Source organism: Oncorhynchus tshawytscha, linkage group LG26 (genome assembly GCF_018296145.1).
Source record: "Oncorhynchus tshawytscha isolate Ot180627B linkage group LG26, Otsh_v2.0, whole genome shotgun sequence".
NCBI lineage: Eukaryota > Metazoa > Chordata > Actinopteri > Salmoniformes > Salmonidae > Oncorhynchus > Oncorhynchus tshawytscha.
Genome location: NC_056454.1, coordinates 4,946,583 through 4,964,588, shown reverse-complemented (window position 1 = coordinate 4,964,588; position 18,006 = coordinate 4,946,583). Strand labels below are relative to the sequence as shown.

At 40.3% G+C, this 18,006-nt stretch overlaps 1 protein-coding gene across 4 annotated transcripts in view; it reads left to right on the top strand.

The window, feature by feature from the left end:
• Positions 1-18,006, top strand: part of LOC112225080 (melanophilin) — a 122,336-nt gene that overhangs the window by 29,050 nt on the left and 75,280 nt on the right. For all 4 annotated transcript variants that reach the window (XM_024388695.2, XM_024388694.2, XM_024388693.2 and 1 more), the window contains exons 3-5: positions 4,433-4,654; positions 11,033-11,172; positions 13,158-13,199. In XM_024388695.2, the coding sequence (XP_024244463.1) occupies positions 4,433-4,654; positions 11,033-11,172; positions 13,158-13,199 (404 nt within the window). The remainder of the gene's footprint in view (positions 1-4,432; positions 4,655-11,032; positions 11,173-13,157; positions 13,200-18,006) is intronic.

The following is an 18,006-nucleotide window of genomic DNA, read 5'->3' as shown; positions in this document are numbered from 1 at the left end:
CCACATGTTGTAAGGTTGCAGCCTTATTCTAAAATTGATTTAAAAAAAATGTTTTTGTCAGGTCAGGCACAGCAATTGTCAAGTCTCTCCAGAGATTGACACAGTACCTTAAGTCTGGGCTCTGGCTGGACTTGCTGAGGATTTTTTTATTTATTTAACCCATTTTAGCAGCACGGCCAGTCTACCTGGCCGTGCTGCTGCTCCAGTTTAAACTGTTCTGCCTTATTATTATTGGACCATGCTGGTCATTTATGAACATTTGAACATCTTGGCCATGTTCTGTTATAATCTCCACCCGGCACAGCCAGAAGAGGACTGGCCACCCCACATAGCCTGGTTCCTCTCTAGGTTTCTTCCTAGGTTTTGGCCTTTCTAGGGAGTTTTTCCTAGCCACCGTGCTTCTACACCTGCATTGCTTGCTGTTTGGGGTTTTAGGCTGGGTTTCTGTACAGCACTTTGAGATATCAGCTGATGTACGAAGGGCTATATAAATACATTTGATTTGATTTGATTTTAGGACAAGGCAGTAACTTAACAAAATGTGGAAAGAGTGAAGGGGTCTGAAAACTTTCCGAAGGCACTGTATGGAGGCTTAAAAATCCTGACCTAGTGAGATATACAATACCAGTCATAAGTTTGGACACACCTACGCATTCAATGGTTTTTCTTTATTTTTACTGTTTTCTACATTGTAGAATAATAGTGAAGACATCAAAACTATGAAATAACACATATGTAATCATGTAGTAACCAAAAAAGTTTTAAACAAATCCAAATATATTTTGTATTTGAGATTCTTCAAAGTAGCCACCCTTTGCCTTTGACAGCTTTGCACACTCTTGGCAATCTCTCAAACCAGCTTCACCTAGAATGCTTTTCCAACAGTCTTGAATGAGTTCCCACATATACTGAGCACTTGTTGGCTACTTATTCTTCACTCTGCGGTCCAACTCATCCCAAACCATGTCAATTGGGTTGAAGTCAGGTGATTGTGGAGGCCAGGTCATCTGATGCAGAACGCCATCACTCTACTTCCTGGTCAAATAGCCCTTACACAGCCTGGAGGTGTTCTGGGTCATTGTCCTGTTGAAAAACAAATGATAGTCCCACTAAACGCAAACCAGATGGGATGGTGTATCACTGCAGAATCCTGTGGTAGCCATGCTGGTTAAGTGTGCCTTGAATTCAAAATAAATCAGACAGTGTCACCAGCAAAGAACCCCCACACAATCACACCCCCTCCTCTGTGCTTCACGGTGGGAACCACACATGCAGAGATAATCTGTTCACCTACTGCGTCTCACAAAGACATGGCGGTTTGGAACCAAAAATCTAATTTGGACTCATCAGACCAAAGGACAGATTTCCACCGGTCTAATGTCCATTGCTCGTGTTTCTTGGCCCAAGCATGTCTCTTCTTATTATTGGTGTCCCTTAGCAGTGGTTTCTTTGCAGCAATTTGAATGTGAAGACCTGATTTATATGAATTCACACTACTTGTTTCTAAACCTTGTAAATTATTGCATTTGTTTTAGCATCTACTGTATACAGTTTAAACGTTTGCATTTTATGTACGATTACAAATTTTCCATGCTTACACATTACTGCTCTTCCATTTAATTCAATCACTAAAACTTTTTATCAATGTCTTTGATGTACACATTCAGTGTTTATATGATTTGCTGGTCTCCAATTTTATCCCTGATGTCCTTACACAGCTCTCTGGTTTTGGCCATTGTGGAGAGGTTGGAGTCTGTTTGAGTGTGTGGACAGGTGTCTTTTATACAGGTAACGAGTTCAAACAGGTGCAGTTAATACAGGTAATGAGTGGAGAATAGGAGGGATTCTTAAAGAAAAACTAACAAGTCTGTGAGAGACATAATTCTTACTGGTTGGTAGGTGATCAAATACTTATGACATGCAATTGCATGCAAATTAATTACTTAAAAATCATACAATGTGATTTTCTGGATTTTTGTTTTAGATTCTGTCTCTCACAGTTGAAGTGTACCTATGATAAAAATTACATACCTCTACATGCTTTGTAAGTAGGTAAGCCTGCAAAATTAGCAGTGTATCAAGTACTTGTTCTCCCCACTGTATTATTGGGTCCTTGGGATCAAGGACCATTTGAGTTTATTTAATGTACCATTGAAGTCGGAAGTTTACATACACTAAGGTTGGTCATTTAAACTAGTTTTTCAAAAAAGCTTGGTAAATGGGTCTTCCCAAATGGACAATGACTCCAAGCATATTTCCAAAGTTGTGGCAAAATAGCTTAAGGACAACAAAAGCAAGGTATTGGAGTGGCCATCACAAAGCCCTCACCTCAATTCTATAGAAAATGTGTGGGCAGAACTGAAAAAGTGTGTGCGAGCAAGGAGGCCTACAAACCTGACTCAGTTACACCAGCTCTGTCAGGAGGAATGGGCCAAAATTCACCCAACTTATTTTGGGAAGCTTGTGGAAGGCTACACAAAACGTTTGACCCATGTTAAACAATTTAAAGGCGGTGCTACCAAATACCAATTGAGTGTATGTAAATTTCTGACCCACTGGGAATGTGATTGAAGAAATAAAAGCTGAAATAAATCATTCTCTCTGCTATTATTTTGACATTTCACATTCTTAAAATAAAGTGGTGATCCTATCTGACCTAAGACAGGGAATTTTTACTCGGATGAAATGTCAGGAATTGTGAACAACTGAGTTGAAATGTATTTGGCTAAGGTGTATGTGAACTTCCGACTTCAATTGTATGTCCAATGTTAGATTTCAGCCATTATGCATACATGGAACTTTTCTGTCAGATTCTACTAACTCTACATGTCCAGTGCAGTTAAGGTACTGTGTCAATATGTATGGAAACCTCCATGTTTCCAGCTGCTACCGAGAACTCCCATGCAGCCACCAACCCAGCAGCCAGTTGTGAACGAATCGGCTTAATGCAGGTTAGAGCTAAACAAGTTAGCTAAAAGTCAGTTTTCAATCAAGAAGCACATTATGACATTTACCATTCCCTTACCATGGATTGTAAATATGTTACGTTTGTCTTTTATTGTTACAAGCAAGCAAGGCTTTGATATTTGGCAAAAAATAAATAAACATATGGTACCGCTTAATGGAAGCAATAATGCTTCGGTTTTCATCTGCAAAGTGATAGCTTTTTAGCCTTTGGGCTAGTCATGTTGCTGGATATGAGATGGCTCACACGGCCTCATGGACTTGTTTCCCGGGGCCATGTTTGCAGCTTATGTAAAATATATGTAACCACAGATATGAGCCGTGCCTCTCGGGCTTCATAGAAAGCCTTTATAGATACCAGTGCACCTTCATTACTTTGGATAGCCCGAGGATACGCATGCCTTGGTCCATCCCTGAACATATTACAGGATAGGAAAGGGACTGATTGCTGGCTTACAGAAAAATTGGGCCATTGTCTCCTGTGACTGGTATAGAATAATCAATCTACTGTCTGTCCTATCTACTGTCAGTTTGTCCCTCCATTGGCCTTTCCTATGTCTATTCTTCTGTCTTTACTTCTGTCTGTCCATCCATCCATCCACTACAGCAGGGTTCCCCAACTGTGAATTTGGCCCGCAGGTGATTTTATTTGGCCCCCTAAGTTTTCTGGGCAAAAAGAATTCTAGCTTTATTGGGGGGGTGAAACCTATGATCTCTTATTCATGTCACTTGTTAGATCCACTTCAATCAGTGTAGATAAAGGGGGAGGATACATCTTAAACAAGGATTTTTAAGCCTGGAAACAATTGAGACATGGATTTTGAATGTGTGCCATTCAGAGGGTGAATGCACAAGACAAAGTATTTAAGTGCCTTTGAATGGGTGTGGTAGTAGCTGCCAGGTACACCGGTTTGTGTCAAAAACTGCAACACTACTCGGGTTTTAACGCTCAACAGATTCCTGGGTGTATCAAGAATGGTGCATCACCCAAACGACATGCAGCCAACTTGACACAACTATGGGAAGCATTGGAATCAAAATGGGCGAGCATTCCTGTCCCAGTGCCCAGCTGTAGAATGCTTTCGACCCCTTGTAGAGTCCATGCCCCGAACAAATTGAAGCTGTTCTGAGGTCAAAAGCGGTGGTGCAGCTCAATATTAGGAAGTTGTTCCTAATGTTTGGTATACTCATTCTATGTGATTGTATACAAATTCAAGCAAGGTTTGAAATTATTATGTTTTAGTCTAATATTATATCTGTTTCGGCTTCTTGCGGTCAATTTGCAGACTACAAATTATTTGTAACTATTTTCCGTCCCCCTGACCATCCTCTCAAGAATAAATCAGCCCTTGGCTGATTCTAGTTGATAATCCCTGCACTCTATAGCCTCTCTGCCAAGCTAGCCATCATCTTCTGTTTATATTTCTCTGTCAATCAATTCATCCATCCATCCTTGTGTATTTTGCAGGGAGCTAAAGACTCAGCTAGAGAAGGAGGACACCAAGAGAGAGCTGCTGGGCACTGGGACCAGCCTGACAGAGTCCCACTGCATCCGCTGCTTGCAGCCCTTCAAGTTCCTTGTCAACAGCAAGCGCCAGTGTCTGGACTGCCAGCTGTACGCCTGCAAGGCCTGCAGCCGCTACAACAAGAAAGAGCGCGGATGGGTATGCGACCCCTGCCACATGTCCAGGTGAGCTGGAGAAACATACTAATACTAACATCTCGGTATAACAACATTCACGCTAAAATATGCTGACATGCTAGGGCCTGAAGCCTCTACAACAAAAAGTATGTCAGCTGGGTGTGCGACTCCTGCCATATGAACAGGTGAACTGAACAAACATGCTAAGGTTAGGACATTAGCACAACAACTGTAATGCTAATATATAGTGCCTTCAGAAAGTATCCACATCCCTTGACTTTTTCCACATGTTGTTGTGTTACAGTCTGAATTTGAAATGGATTGTTTGTAGAATTTTCTTGAAATGAATTAAAAATGAAAAGCTGAAAATGAAAAGCACTTATTCTACCTCTTTGAAATGGCAAACCTAAATAAGTTCAGGAGTTCAAATTTGTTTAACAAGTCACATAATAATGTGTATGGACTAACTCTGTGTAATAGTGTTTACCATGATTTTTGAATAACTACCTCATCTCTGTGTCCCACATACACAACTATATGTAAGGTCCCAGTGAATTTCGAACACAGATTCAATTACAAAGACCAGGGAGGTTTTCCAATTCCTCGCAAAGAGGGGCACCTATTGGTAAGATGGGTGAAAATAAAAAAGCAGACATGAAATATCCCTTTGAGCATGGTGAAGTTATTAATTACACATAGGATGTCGTATCAATACACTCAGTCACTACAAAGATTCAGACGTCCTTCCTAACTCCTTCCTTCCTAGTTCCTGGTGAGGAAGGAAACCACTCAGGGATTTCATCATGAGGCCAATGGTGACTTTAAAACAGTTATGGAGTTGAATAGCTGTGAAGGGAGAAAACTGATGATGGATCAACAACATTGTGGTTACTCCCCAAAACTAACCTAAATGACAGTGTGAAAAGAAGGAAGCCTGTACAGAATAAAACATATTCCAAAACATGCATCATGTTTGCAATAAGGCACTAAAGTTTAAACAGCATGCTTGTGGCAAATCCAACACAACACATCAATGAGGACCACACTTCATAATTTCAAGCATGGTGGTGACTGCACCATGTTATACAGTTGAAGTTGGAAGTCTACAAACACCTTAGCCAAATACATTTAAAATCAGTTTTTCACAATTCCTGACATTTAATCCGAGTAACAATTCCCTGTCTTAGGTCAGTTAGGATCACCACTTTATTTTAAGACTGTGAAATGTAGGAATAATAGGAGAGAATGATTTATTTCAGCTTGTATTTCTTTCATCACTTTCCCAGTGGGTCACAAGTTTACATACATTCAATTAGAATTTGGTAGCATTGCCTTTAAATTGTTTATCTTGGGTCAAGCCTTTTGTGTAGCCTTCCACAAGCTCCCCACAATAAGCTGGGTGAATTTTGTCCCATTTCTCCTGACAGAGCTGGTGTAACTGAGTCACGTTTATAGGCCTCCTTGCTAGCACACATCAATATATCCACATAACTTTACTTCCTCATGATGCCATCTATTTTTTGTGAAGTGCACCAGTCCCTCCTGCAGCAAAGCACCCTCACAACATGATGCTGCCACCCCCGTGCTTCACAGTTGGGATGGTGTTCTTCGGCTTGCAAGCCTCCCCTTTTTACTCCAAACATAACGATGGTCATTATGGCCAAACAGTTATATTTTTGTTTCATCAGACCAGAGGACATTTCTCCAAAAAGTAAGATCTTTGTCCCCATGTGCAGTTGCAAACCGTAGTCTGGCTTTTTTATGGCTTTGGAGTAGTGGCTTCTTTCTTGCTGAGCGGCCTTTCAGGTTATGTCGATATAGGACTCGTTTTACTGTGGATATAGATACTTTTGTACCTGTTTCCTCCAGCATCTTCACAAGGTCCTTTGCTGTTGTTCCGGGTTTGATTTGCACTTTTTGCACCAATGTATGTTCATCTTTAGGAGACAGAAGGCGTCTCCTTCCTGAGCGGTATGACGGCTGCGTGGTCCCATGTTATTTTTACTTGCGTACTATTGTTTGTACAGATGACCGTACAATTCTAAGCTAGTTTTAATGACTCCAACCTGAGTGTATGTAAACTTCCGATTTCAACTGTATGTATGCTTCAAATTTGCAAGGACTAAACAAAATTAAAGATATCAACAGAATAGAGCTAAGCACAGGCAAAATCCTAAAGGAAAAGCTGGTTCAGTCTACTTGCCAACAGACACTACTGATATTTGTTCCCATAGTAATTTATTTTGGATCCATAACTAAATCAACATCTGCATTTTGAAAGAGTATTTGTATCATTATTTTATTAATGAAAGCATAAAGGTGCTGATGAAGAAATACAGTACTGTACAGTATATGCTTATATATTTGGATTATAAAGCATTTAAAGCATTTTGAAAATATAAGCCACCTGCATTTGTTTATTAGGCTACTGTGCAGTCTGACAAATCAAATCAAATCAAATTGTATTTGTCACATACTCATGGTTAGCAGATGTTAATGCGAGTGTAGCGAAATGCTTGTGCTTCTAGTTCCGACAATGCAGTAATAATCCAACAAGTAATCTAACTAACAATTCCCCCAAAAAACTACTGTCTTATACACAGTGTAAGGGGATAAAGAATATGTACATAAAGATATATGAATGAGTGATGGTACAGAGCAGCTTAGGCAAGATACAGTAGATGGTATCGAGTACAGTATATACATATGAGATGAGTATGTAAACAAAGTGGCATAGTTAAAGTAAACATGGGGAAGTGCCTAATTCCTTTCATAAGGGAGAGCAGGCCATGTCCAGACTTTCTTGGTGACCTCAAGTACCTTCAATAATGGCTGTACTAGAGAATGCGGGCACGCGGGAGACCGGGGTTCAATTTCCTGACTGGGAGTAAGGAGTAGGCTGTCCTTGTAAATAAGAATTTGTTCTTAACCTCTTTAGAGGTCTTTAGAGGTTAACCTCTAATTCCATATGTGTTATTTCATAGTTGTGATGTCTTCACTATTATTCTACAATAGAAGAAAGAAAAAATTGGAATGGTTTCCGTTAGGATGGAATGGAAAATATGGCGCTGTACAACGTGATGGTCGGCAGTACAGTACTGGGCTATTTAGCTAAAGAATCCCCATGTCTTGCAGGAAGGGCACGTGGGAGACCGGGCTTCAATTCCCAGATGGGGAGGAAGGAATAGGTTGTCCTTGAAAATAAGAATTTGTTCTTAACCTCTCTGGGATATGTGGGACACTAGCGTCCCACTTGTCCAAAAGCCAGGGAAAATGCAGAGCACCGAATTCAAATAAATTACTATGAAAATCTAACTTTCATTAAATCACACAAACAATATTTAATTTTTATTTTATTTAAAATTTTACCTTTATTTTACTAGGCAAGTCAGTTAAGAACAAATTCTTATTTTCAATGACGGCCTAGGAACAGTGGGTTAACTGCCTGTTCAGGGGCAGAACGACAGATTTGTTCCTTGTCAGCTCGGGGATTCGAACTAGCAACCTTTCGGTTACTAGTATATAGCAAATTAAAGCTACACTTGTTGTGAATCCAGCCAACATGTCAAATTTCAAAAAGGCTTTTCGGAGAAAGCAAACAATGCTCTTATCTGAGGATAGCACCTCTCGCGAAAGCAAACGATGCTATTATCTGAGGATAGCACCTCCGTAAACAAAGAGAGAAACCATATTTCAACCCGGCATGCGCGACACAAAATGCAGAAATAAAAATATAATTCATGCCTTGACGAGCTCCTTTTGTCTGCACTCCAATATGTCCCATAAACATCACAAGTGGTCCTTTTGTTTGATTAATTCCATCGATATATATCCAAAAAGTCCATTTATTTGGCGCGTTTGATCCAGATAAACACCTGTCCCAACTTTTGCAACGTGACGACAAAATATCTCAAAAGTTACCTGTAAACTTTGCCAAAACATTTCAAAATACTTTTGCAATACAACTTTAGGTATTTTTTTACTTAAATAATCGATACAATTGAAGCCGGGATGATCTGTGTTCAATACAGGAAGAAAACAAACTGTAGCTAGCTTTCTGATCACGCGCCTCTATCTAACAGTACACTTTAAGTGACTCTCGTTCAAGATGGCCGTACTTCTTCATTACACAAAGGAATAACCTCAACCAATTTCTAAAGACTGTTGACATCCAGTGGAAGCGATAGGAACTGCAAGACGGTCCCTTAGAAATCTGGATTCCCAATGAAAACCCATTGAAAAGAGTGACCTAAAAAAAAATAATAATAATCTGAATGGTTTGTCCTTGGGGTTACGCCTGCTAAATAAGTTCTGTTATACTCACAGACATGATTCAAACCGCTTTAGAAACTTAAGAGTGTTTTCTATTCAAATTGACTAATAATATGCATATCTTATCTTCTGGGGATGAGTAGCAGGCCGTTGAATTTGGGCATGCAATCCGGACGTGAAAATACTGCCCCCTGTCACAAAGGAGTTAACTGACTTGCCTTGTTAAATAAAGGTTACACTAAGAGCATAACATTTCTGCACCCTATTTTTTTAATTCTAGTCTAACCAACCTTATTCACCCAAACAGTGATTAAGTGAAAATAAAAATCTCATTGATTTCTCAAGACCAGTCCGCATGCTTGTTTTCAGAGCAGAGCGAAACAGTGCTAAAATAGATTTAGGCTATTGCTTCAAATCCTATTGCTTCTAACTTCATTATGCTCTTTAATTAAATAAATAAGGCCTACAGCACATTACTCAACACTATTGAGTATCATGTCGCCTATGGTAGGCCTACAGTATATCGAAAAACATGACGTGACACTCCGCCAATAATTACATATAGAGGATTGGAAGATTCAAAATTAAAAACAAATGCCATCATGGGTCTCCCTGTTGCGGCTGGCACAGGTATCGAACCTGCATCTGTAGTAACACAGCTTGCATTGCTATGCAGTGTATTAGACTGTTGCGCCACTCAAGTGCTGTACAACATGACCGGTTGGGAGTGGTCTACAGTATTACAGTAAGAGCGAAATAATCCTTTCAAAATAAAATAATAAAAACCTTTGTGTAAGAGGTTTAGTAAGTAATGCTGAAGTCACGCAGAATTATCAGTTTCTATTTAGGTTTATGTCGCCCATTCATTGTCAGTTAGAGACACAGTAGGACCCAAAAGCATAATCAGTGCTCTAACTCCCCCTTGCGCTGTTCTAAAGCAATGAATTGGTGACGCAGGGTACCGTACTAAACCACAAATTACCTCTAAGTCCTGCGGCGTAAGCTTGCAACTTTTAAAGGAGGAACCACTGTATTTTTCATATAAAGTTCCTCTCCCAATTCCTACTCAAGGTCTGAGGGCATCCATCCATCCATCCCTCTGACAAATCTCCCAAACACCTGGTCTGATGCATTTTGCAAACTCGCATACTGTATATCTAACATATTGTGTGTGATCCAAGTACTGAAATGCTTACCCTACTCACTTGGGAGAGTGGGGTAAAATCAGCCTAAGGGTTTGTTGAGACACCCCTTGTTTCTAGGAAACTATACACAAAATGTATAATGTGAACAAATATTTAGGAAGAGGTCATAATTTCATGCATTCTGTGAAGGAAAAAAATCACACGGGAAAAAGTGGTAAACAAGTCCAGGTCCAAAAAACTGATTTCCACCATCAAATGAATTATTTGGGGTACAGGTTTCATGATTCTTTTATGTAAACCAAAGAACATACTGTAGTTTTGTAAACTGTTCTATACATCAGTTGGTGTATCTATAAACATCAATATGAAGTCCTAAACATAACATGAAAGTGCATCCTTGTAGCTTTTTGGGCTAATATAGTAAAAAAGCTTGCTGTGGGGCAAGTTGAGCCAATGCTTGAGCCAATGGAAAGTTGAGCAAATTGAAGTGTTTTCTTCCCAGGTTTGAATTCAAGGCATTATCACTGGGATATGAGGTAACACCATGGCCTGGCCTATGTTAAAAGTGTTAAAACAGTACAAGTGTTTGTTAGGTGTTAAGCCTATGTTATGTTTTAAACATGTGTTAACAGATGCTTAAAATTACTAAAAGACAAAGTGATTCTGATTGTGTTCAATTGTGTTTGGGAAATAAAGATAGACATGGGTTTTAAAAAGGTTGTGGTAATATTTGATTCAGTATATACATTTGTAGGCGTGCTCAACTTAGCCCATACCCAGGATAAGGTATGTTTTAAAAACTATTATGTAGATATCTTTGTTAGAAAGGATACTATATTTCCCTTGACCTCAAGAACATACTCCTAGAATAGCTGCTTCAGATTTAAACCTTGGAGCCATACAGTAACTTACATTGTTTATCAAATCTATCAATGTCTGTCCCTGCTCTGTCCATCCATTTGTCTGTATAGCCAGTCATTATTGAAGTCCTCTCTCTCTCTATCTCCAGGGTCCTCAAGATTGGCACTTTGGAGTGGTACCATGAGAATGTACGCTCCCGTTTCAAGCGCTTTGGCAGTGCCAAGGTGATGCGCTCGCTCTACAAGAGGTTGAGTGGCGATCTCAGCGCCTCCCAGAGTGACCTGAGAGGTGGGTACTATGGGTTCCATGCCCACACCCGAACAAGCCCTTAGGAGACCCCATCACCCCTGTATAAACTCTTAGGAAACCCGGTAGCACACGGCAGCAGTGCTATAGAGCCCACTAGGTACAGTAGGGAGTTTACTGTTGCTCAAGATCTGCTGAAGCTTATTGTTCTAAATACACAATAAATGAAAAGCTTTATACAGTGGCTGGATGTTAATAACCTCTTGTCATGGTGGATGGAATGTATTTACTGTAGGCTGCATCTATGGTATAGAAAATATCACCCAAAATGATTACAATGTCAGGCCATGTCAGGTCAGTGTTGTGGTGTATGCATCACCATGTTAACTCTGGAATCGGAAATGATTTAAATCACTGGTCGTCATTTTTTGTAAACACAACTCATAAAATGATGGTGTTTATAACAGCCTATGCAGGCATTTTAAATGTCACCAAAGCACATTTTAAACCAATTCCCTTCTCAACTTACCATTTACACTCTATAAATCCAACATTTGCATGATATCTAACACGGGAGCTTTTGTAATCTGTTAAAGTAACATTTTACCCCTCTTTGCATAGTGCTTTTCGGGTGTGTTGAAGATTTACATACAAACTTGACTGGAGTGATACACATGACTAATTTGTCCCACTCTGTGAATTCTGAATCATAGGAAATAAGTTTTTCTTTCTTTCTCTCTTTTCAGTCAGTAAGCCCTTCTCAGGGAGCTGCCTGCCAAATAGGACAGAGGGACTTAATCTTTTCCATCTTTTCTGTTTTTCTGGCTTCCTACAACTGTGTGTGGAGCCGTGTTAAGAGTACTGGAGCACAAAGGCCTGGATTCAGTCTAAATGTCATGCCATTTTATCCTCCACTGACCAACCATGTTAGAGAAACGTTGCTTCCGTTGGTCCCTATATGACTCGGTCAGTTCCGGACGTTGCCTACGTTACCAGACTTATTGACATAGCAATGAAACGCTTTGTGTATGTTTGTCTGACATGTTTAAAGTTTAACGCAGTGACGATTGGGTTTAATCAAAGCAAAACTGACATGTTATTTGCCTGATGTTAACTATACAATGGAGCTTACCTGCTAGCAACACCCAAGGCATCTTTAAAACCATGAGACCTATGATGTATTGGCCCTGACGAGTTTGTGACATTGCTTAAAGGAAAAGGAAATCATGCAAATATGAATTATAGGGAAAAGAGTTAAGTCACTATGGAAGATTGTTGGTAGGATGAGGAGGGAGCTGGTTGGCTGGATCCAGCAGTCTGTGTGATTGCATGATCACGTCTTGCTCTGTGTCTGAAATGTCATGTCTTTGGTTGATCCAATCCTGCAGGGTTCAATTGGCCAGATACAGGGCAAAAGAGAACAGACACCGGTTTTGCTTTTTTGTTAAATTAGTAACACACATTTAGGCAAATGTACATGTACACATGTAAAGATATACACAGAAACACCCACACCTACAAATACATATACAAACAGATGCATACACAGTCTATACAGAGTCCACACGCAAGCACATACCAATGTGAACATATTGCTTAACACACACATGCTACATACGCCAGAACAGTGTGCATGTGCACAAACACACAATCCTTTCTGACAGTGGTCCATGAGGCCCCCAAAGCTCAGAGGGTGTCATCCCCACACCACTGTCTTCTGGTGTACAGAGAGACTATTACAAAAACTTATGCTGAGACTTTCCATTCTGTTGAGGAGCAAAACTACATAAGGTTTCTTAACACATGCACAGTACAAGTATCATTCTTCACATATGAGCATACATTGAAATTAGCAGCTATAGCAACAGTGTATCCTTACATTTTATGTTATGTCATCAAGATTGTCTCTGATTGTGCATTTATTTACAAAAGGACCATCACTACTGATGACGTCAGGGGCCTTTCTTTTGAATTGTTTGATTTGACCTCAGATAGTTAGTCTTTCTCCCTCTGTCTCTCCCTCCCAGAGCCTCGTGAAGATGACACACACAGCATGCCCGAAAGCCACAGTAAGTAGAGCTCTGTGTCTCTGCACAATTCTCAAGCACAATGGCTTTGTCCAGTGTCATTCCATAGACACTCTACCAAGAACGGCTTGTCTCACTGATCACTCACTCACTCCATTCACATACAGTAAAGAATGGGCTTTTCAGACTTTGGAATCTGATTTCTGGTGAAGCACAAACATATTTTACCCTAAAACCTATTAGGTCATGTTTAAAGTAGATGTATTTTTATCGTTTAGATAAGGGCAGTCTGACAGACATAGATATTAACCAGCTCGCCAGAGCACAATTTGGTTATGGCTTAGGAAATCTGATTAAGGTAAAATATTAAATACAACTTCATTTACATTTATTTGATTGAAAAAGACAGCGGCTCTAGGCAGAGCCGTGGGCATTGTAGCTTGGCCACTTACCAAGCGCCCTTTGGGTTGGCTGGCACATAGTTAGCCTGTCACACCCTGACACATTGGCAATGGTGGAAAAAGTACTCAATTGTCATACTTGAATAAAAGTAAAGATACCTTAATAGAAAATCACTCAATAAAAAGTGAAAGTCACCCAGTAAAATACTACTTGAGTTTTAGTCTAAAAGTATTTCGTTTTAAAAGTACGTAAGTATGAAAAGTAAATTGAACTGCTAAAATGTACTTAATTATCAAAAGTACAATTATTTTTTATTGACAGATATCCAGGGGGATGTGCCAACACTAAGACAAACGAAGCATTTGTGTTTAGTGAGTCCTCCAGATCAGAGGCAGTAGGGATGACCAGGGATGTTATCTTGATTAATGTGTGAATTGGATCATTTTCCTGTCGAAATGTAGCAAGTACTTTGGGTGTCATGGAAAATGTAATGTAGTAAAAAGTCAAATATTTTCTTTAGGAAAGAAGTGAAGTAAAGGTTGACATGAATATACAGTTGAAGTCGGAAGTTTACATTACCTTAGCCAAATGCATTTAAACTCAGTTTCACAAATCCTGACATTTAATCCAAGTAAACATTCCCTGTCTTAGGTGAGTTAGGATCACCACTTTATTTTAAGAATGTGAAATGTCAGAATAATAGTAGAGAGAATGATTTATTTCAGCTTCTATTTATTCCATCACATTCCCAGTGTGTCAGAAGTGTACATGCACTCAATTAGTATTTGGTAGCATTGCCTTTAAATGGTTTAACTTGAGTCAAAGGTTTTGTGTAGCCTTCCACAAGTTTCCCACAATAAGTTGGGTGAATTTTGGCCCATTCCTCCTGACAGAGCTGGTGTACCTGAGTCAGGTTTGTAGGCCTCCTTGCTCGCACACGCTTTTTCAGTTCTGCCCACAAATTGTCTATGGGATTGAGATGGCCACTCCAAAATCTTGACTTTGTTGTCCTTAAGCCATTTTGCTACAACTTTGAAGTATGCTTGGAGTCATTGTCCATTTGGAAGACCTATTTGCGACCAAGCTTTAACTTCCTAACTGATGTCTTGAGATTTTATTTCAATATATCCACATAATTTTCCTACCTCATGGTGCCATCTATTTTGTGAAGTGCACTAGCCCCTCCTGCAGCAAAGCACCCCACAACGCAATGCTGCCACCCCCGTGCTTCACAGTTGGGATGGTCTTCTTCGGCTTGCAAGCCTCCCCCTTTTTCCTCCAAACATAACGATGGTCATTATGGCCAAACAGTTCTATTTTTGTTTCATCAGACCAGAGGACATTCCTCCAAAAAGTATGATCTTTGTCCCTATGTGCAGTTGCAAACCGTAGTCTGGCTTTTATATGGCTTTGGAGCAGTGGCTTCTTTCTTGCTGAGCGGCCTTTCAGGTTATGTCAATATAGGACTCGTTTTACTGTGGATATAGATATTTTTGTACCCGTTTCCTCCAGCATCTTCACAAGGTCCTTTGCTGTTGTTCTGTGATTGATTTGCACTTTTCGCACCAAAGTATGTTCATCTCTAGGAGATAGAACGTGTCTCCTTTCTGAGCGGAATGACGGCTACGTGATCCCATGGTGTTTATACTTGCATACTATACTATTGTTTGTACAGATGACCGTGGTATCTTCAGGCGTATGGAAATTGCTCCCAAGTATGAACTAGACTTGTGGAGGTCAAATTGTTATTTTTTTTGGTCTTGGCTGATTTCTTTTGATTTTCCCATGATGTCAAGCAAAGGGGCACTGAGTTTGAAGGTAGGCCTTGAAATACATCCACAGGTACACCTCCAGTTGACTCAAATTATGTCAATTAGCCTATCAGAAGCTTCTAAAGCCATGACATCATTTTCTGGAATATTCCAAGCTGTTTAAAAGGCAGTCAACTTAGTGTATGTTTACTTCTGACCCACTGGAATTGTGATACAATTAATTATAAGTGAAATAATCTGTCTGTTAACAATTGTTGGACAAATTACTTGTGTCATGCGCAAAGTAGACGTCCTAACCAACTTGCCAAAACTATAGTTTGTTAACAAGAAATTTGTGGAGTGGTTGAAAAACTAGTTTGAATGACTCCAACCTTAGTGTATGTAAACATCTGACTTCAACTGTAAGTAGTAAAGTACAGATACCCCAAGAACTAGTAGTTTAAAATATTTTTACTGAAGTACTTTACACCACCGCACATTGGTATGCCAACAGAGGTATTCAAGTCTGGGACGTTTTAGGTCAATTAGAGTGTTGTGGAATCTATTAGAGGGTAACTTGGTGTATTTTTTTTGTGTGTGCACGTGCATGCGTGTGATAGCATGTGAGCATGTGCATGTGTGGTTTAAGCATCTACTGTGCCATTTGTTTGCTGCACGGCCCCATTACTTAATTTGCACGATCTTAACTTTTACTATCTTTCAGTTTTTAGTTGTTTATTTTTTTGCTGAGCAGAGCAGCTGCTCATCCTTAAATCTTCTCCCACTTAGCATCTCTTTTTTTCCCTCGCTCTCTCTATTCCTCTCTCTCTCTCTCTTTTCCTCTCCCTGTCTCCTTGTGTCCTCTGATTCAATAAGCGCAGGATCCAGTAGAACAAAATGTTACTGAGCAAAGCAAGTCACTCATAAACACACTCATAAAAAGAGACTGAGGAACACATTGTGTGCTCGCACTTTACCTACTTGTGCTGCTTTCGTGCTGGCAGACAGAAGCACCATATGATTTGCTCTCTGACGTGTGTTTCTTAAAAGTTCACTTAGCTCCTGCATTTCCATTATCTTATCTATTTAGAGAGCTATAAAAAGAAACAAACACTATACAGCTACAACATAGAAAAGAAAAGCTAATGCTAAATTAGTCTTTGCTAATATGATGTTTTTTGACGTACAGTAGCGCTGGACGATATGGCCAAAGTGTAATATCCCTATATAGGTCATTTCATAATCCGATAACGATACGTATCAAATCAACTTCCGGCGCCGACAGAGATGGCCGCCTCGCTTCGCGTTCCTAGGAAACTATGTAGTATTTTGTTTTTTTACATGTTATTTCTTACATTGGTACACCAGGTAATCTTAGGTTTCATTACATACAGTCGGGAGGAACTACTGAATATAAGAGCAACATGAACTCACCATCATTACGACCAGGAATATGACTTTCCCGAAGCGGATCCTGTGTTCTGCCTTCCACCCAGGACAATGGATCAGAGCCCAGCCGGTGACCCAAAACAACAACGTCGTAAAAGGGGCAAACGAAGCGGTCTTCTGGTCAGGCTCCGGAGACGGGAATATCGCGCACCGCTCCCTAGCATACTACTCGCCAATGTCCAGTCTCTTGACAACAAGGTTGATGAAATCTGAGCAAGGGTAGCATTCCAGAGAGACATCAGAGACTGTAACGTTCTTTGCATCACAGAAACATGGCTCACTCGAGAGACTCTATCGGATTCGGTGCAGCCAGCTGGTTTCTTCACGCATCGCACCGACAGAAACAAGCATCTTTCTGGTAAGAAGAGGGGCGGGGGGGTATGCCTTATGATTAACGAGACGTGGTGTGATCATAACAACATACAGGAAATCAAGTCCTTCTGTTCACCTGACTTAGAATTCCTCACAGTCAAATGTCAACCTCATTTCTACCAAGGGAATTCTCTTCGACTATAATCACAGCCATATATATTCCCTCCCAAGCAGACACATCGATGGCCCTGAACGAACTTTATTTGACTCTATGTAAACTTGAAACCACATATCCTGAGGCTGCATTCATTGTAGCTGGGGATTTTAACAAGGCTAACCTGAAAACATTACTCCCTAAATTCTATCAGCATATCAATTGCGCAACCAGGGCTGGTAAAACCCTGGATCATTGTTATTCTAACTTCCGCGACACATATAAGGCCCTCCCCCGCCCTCCTTTCGGAAAAGCTGACCACGACTCCATTTTGTTGCTCCTAGCCTACAGACAGAGACTAAAACAAGAAGCTCCCGCGCTCAGGTCTGTTCAACGCTGGTCCGACCAATCTGATTCCACGCTTCAAGACTGCTTCAATCACGTGGATTGGGATATGTTCCGCATTGCGTCCAACAACAACATTGATGAATACGCTGATTCGGTGAGCGAGTTCATTAGAAAGTGCATTGACGATGTTATACTCACAGCAACGATTAAAACATTCCCAAACCAGAAACCGTGGATTGATGGCAGCATTCGCGGGAAACTGAAATCGCGAACCACTGCTTTTAACCAGGGCAAGGTGACCGGAAACATGACCGAATACAAACAGTGTAGCTATTCCCTCCGCAAGGCAATCAAACGAGCTAAGCGTCAGTATAGAGACAAAGTAGAGTCTCAATTCAATGGCTCAGACTCAATTGGTATGTGGCAGGGTCTA